This window comes from Candoia aspera, chromosome 17 (genome assembly GCF_035149785.1).
Source record: "Candoia aspera isolate rCanAsp1 chromosome 17, rCanAsp1.hap2, whole genome shotgun sequence".
NCBI classification, from domain to species: domain Eukaryota; kingdom Metazoa; phylum Chordata; class Lepidosauria; order Squamata; family Boidae; genus Candoia; species Candoia aspera.
In genome coordinates this window covers 9995605-9997539 of record NC_086169.1, presented here as the reverse complement: position 1 = coordinate 9997539, position 1935 = coordinate 9995605, and the positions used below count along the sequence as shown (strand labels likewise).

Here is a 1935-nt window from a genome sequence, read left to right as displayed (position 1 = left end):
CTCCTCCCCCATCTCCGGCTTCTGACGTCGTCCCTGGCCCGGCCGGGCCCCCACCACAACCATGGTCCACACCGAGGGCAGCGCCCTGCTGAAGGCTGTCTGGCAGGGGAAATTCCGCCTGACCCGCCTCTTGCTGGAAGGCGGGGCTTACATCAACGAGGGGAACACCCAGGGGGAGACCCCCCTCATTGCCGCTTGCGTGGCCCCCTACGAGGACCCCCAGAACAAGCCCCGGATGGTGAGGTACCTCCTGGAGAACGGGGCCGACCCGAACATCCCCGACAAGACGGGCAGGTCCGCCTTGATGCACGCGTGCGCTGATGGGGCAGGGGCTGAGGTGGCCACTGTCTTGCTGAACCACGGGGCGGATCCCAGTGCCAGGGACTATTCAGGGGCGTCGGCACTGGTGTATGCCATCAACAAAGGGGACCGGGAGACCTTGCAGGTGCTTCTGGATGCCTGCAAAGCCAAGGGGAAGGAGGTCATCATCATCACCACGGACACCTCCCCATCTGGGACCAAGAAGACCAAGCAGTATCTCAACTCTCCCCCGTCGCCCGGCATGGCGGAGAAGCCCTCGCCAGCGTTGTGCATGTCTCCCTCAGACATCGAGGTCCGCACGTCCCAGTCGCCCGGGGGCAGTGAGAAGGAAGAGGAGCGGGATGTGTTCAACTTCACCCTGGCCACCAGACTCAGCTGCTCCCCGCATGCCAAAGGGAAGGAGATGGAGGAGAAGGGCTCAGGGCTGCTCCCCAAAAGTCACCCCAAGCAGCTGAAGAGATTGAACTCTGAGCCGTGGGGCTTGGTGGCACCCTCTGTCTTGGCCACGGCGTATCAGGAGAAAGCCCGGAGCCCGGAGGATAGAGTAAGAATTGAGATGAATGGGCTGAGCATCACTAAGAGGCCTCCGTTGTCACGGAGACACAGCGTGGAAGGCCAGGAGTCCTCCTGCTTCAAGATGGGAACCCACCCAGGATCAGGAGACGAGCTGGCTGGCCTGGACTCCTCCTGGGCAGAGAAAGTCCATTTGGGCCACCTCCATCAGGCCTTCTCCCGACACAACACAGCCCCAGAAGCTCAGGAGGGTCTCCAGGGTCCTAGTCCCAGAAGCGTGGCACACCACAAGTTGGCCTGCTTGGAACACTATGAATCGGATTCGCTCTGCCCTGAATCCATCCCAGGCTCACCCGACTCTGGCCGGGTTTCGCTGGAGAGGAGGAAGTACAATGCCTCTCCTCTGACCTTGCCTGCCAGCTCATCCCGGGAGAGCCTAGAGAGCATCCCAAATGCCGTCTCCCCGATTACAATGCGGCGCAGGGCCCCGGGCCTCCTCGAGCGAAGGGGCTCCGGGACGCTGCTGCTGGACCACATTGCCCACACCCGCCCTGGCTTCCTGCCCCCTCTCCACTTCAATCCTCACCCTCCCCTCCGCGATATTCGAGCCAACGGCAAGCCCCCCTCCCCAGCCCACAAGGGGCTGATTCCCATGGCGCCCCCATCCCCGAAGACCAAGCGGCTGCTCCGCAGACACTCCATGCAGACGGAGCAGATGAAACAGCTGGTCAGCTTCCAGAGCCTGCTTGCACAAGGGGACTCCGTGGCCACCTAAAATGGGTAGTCCCCAGAAAGCAGAATTGACCACATCTTTGTCTTTGGCCTAGCCAGGGCTTGGAGGGCCCATCCTGTCTTCGTAGTTGGGTTTCCACGTCTTCCTCCCTTCTCTTGTTTGGTGTTCTACGTTGTAGCTACCATATTTATGATCCTAACCGCACTTGGCTTGCTAAACCTGGAGTTGGAACCAGTGTCAGAAGATCACCATGAAGAGAGAGGACAACTCCTGAAAGGGCTGGGCAATTCACAGTTGCTGTCCAGTGGCCGTAATTCCAAGGAAATTCACACCGCTCTGACCAGAACAGGAAGAAATCCAACAAAATG

At 60.4% G+C, this 1935-nt stretch overlaps 1 protein-coding gene across 1 annotated transcript; it reads left to right on the top strand.

Moving 5' to 3' along the window:
* ANKRD34A (ankyrin repeat domain 34A) lies at positions 1 to 1935 on the top strand. The gene has a single exon (XM_063316682.1). It carries the CDS (start codon positions 62 to 64, stop codon positions 1607 to 1609), a length of 1548 nt encoding a protein of 515 aa, XP_063172752.1. The 5' UTR covers positions 1 to 61; the 3' UTR covers positions 1610 to 1935.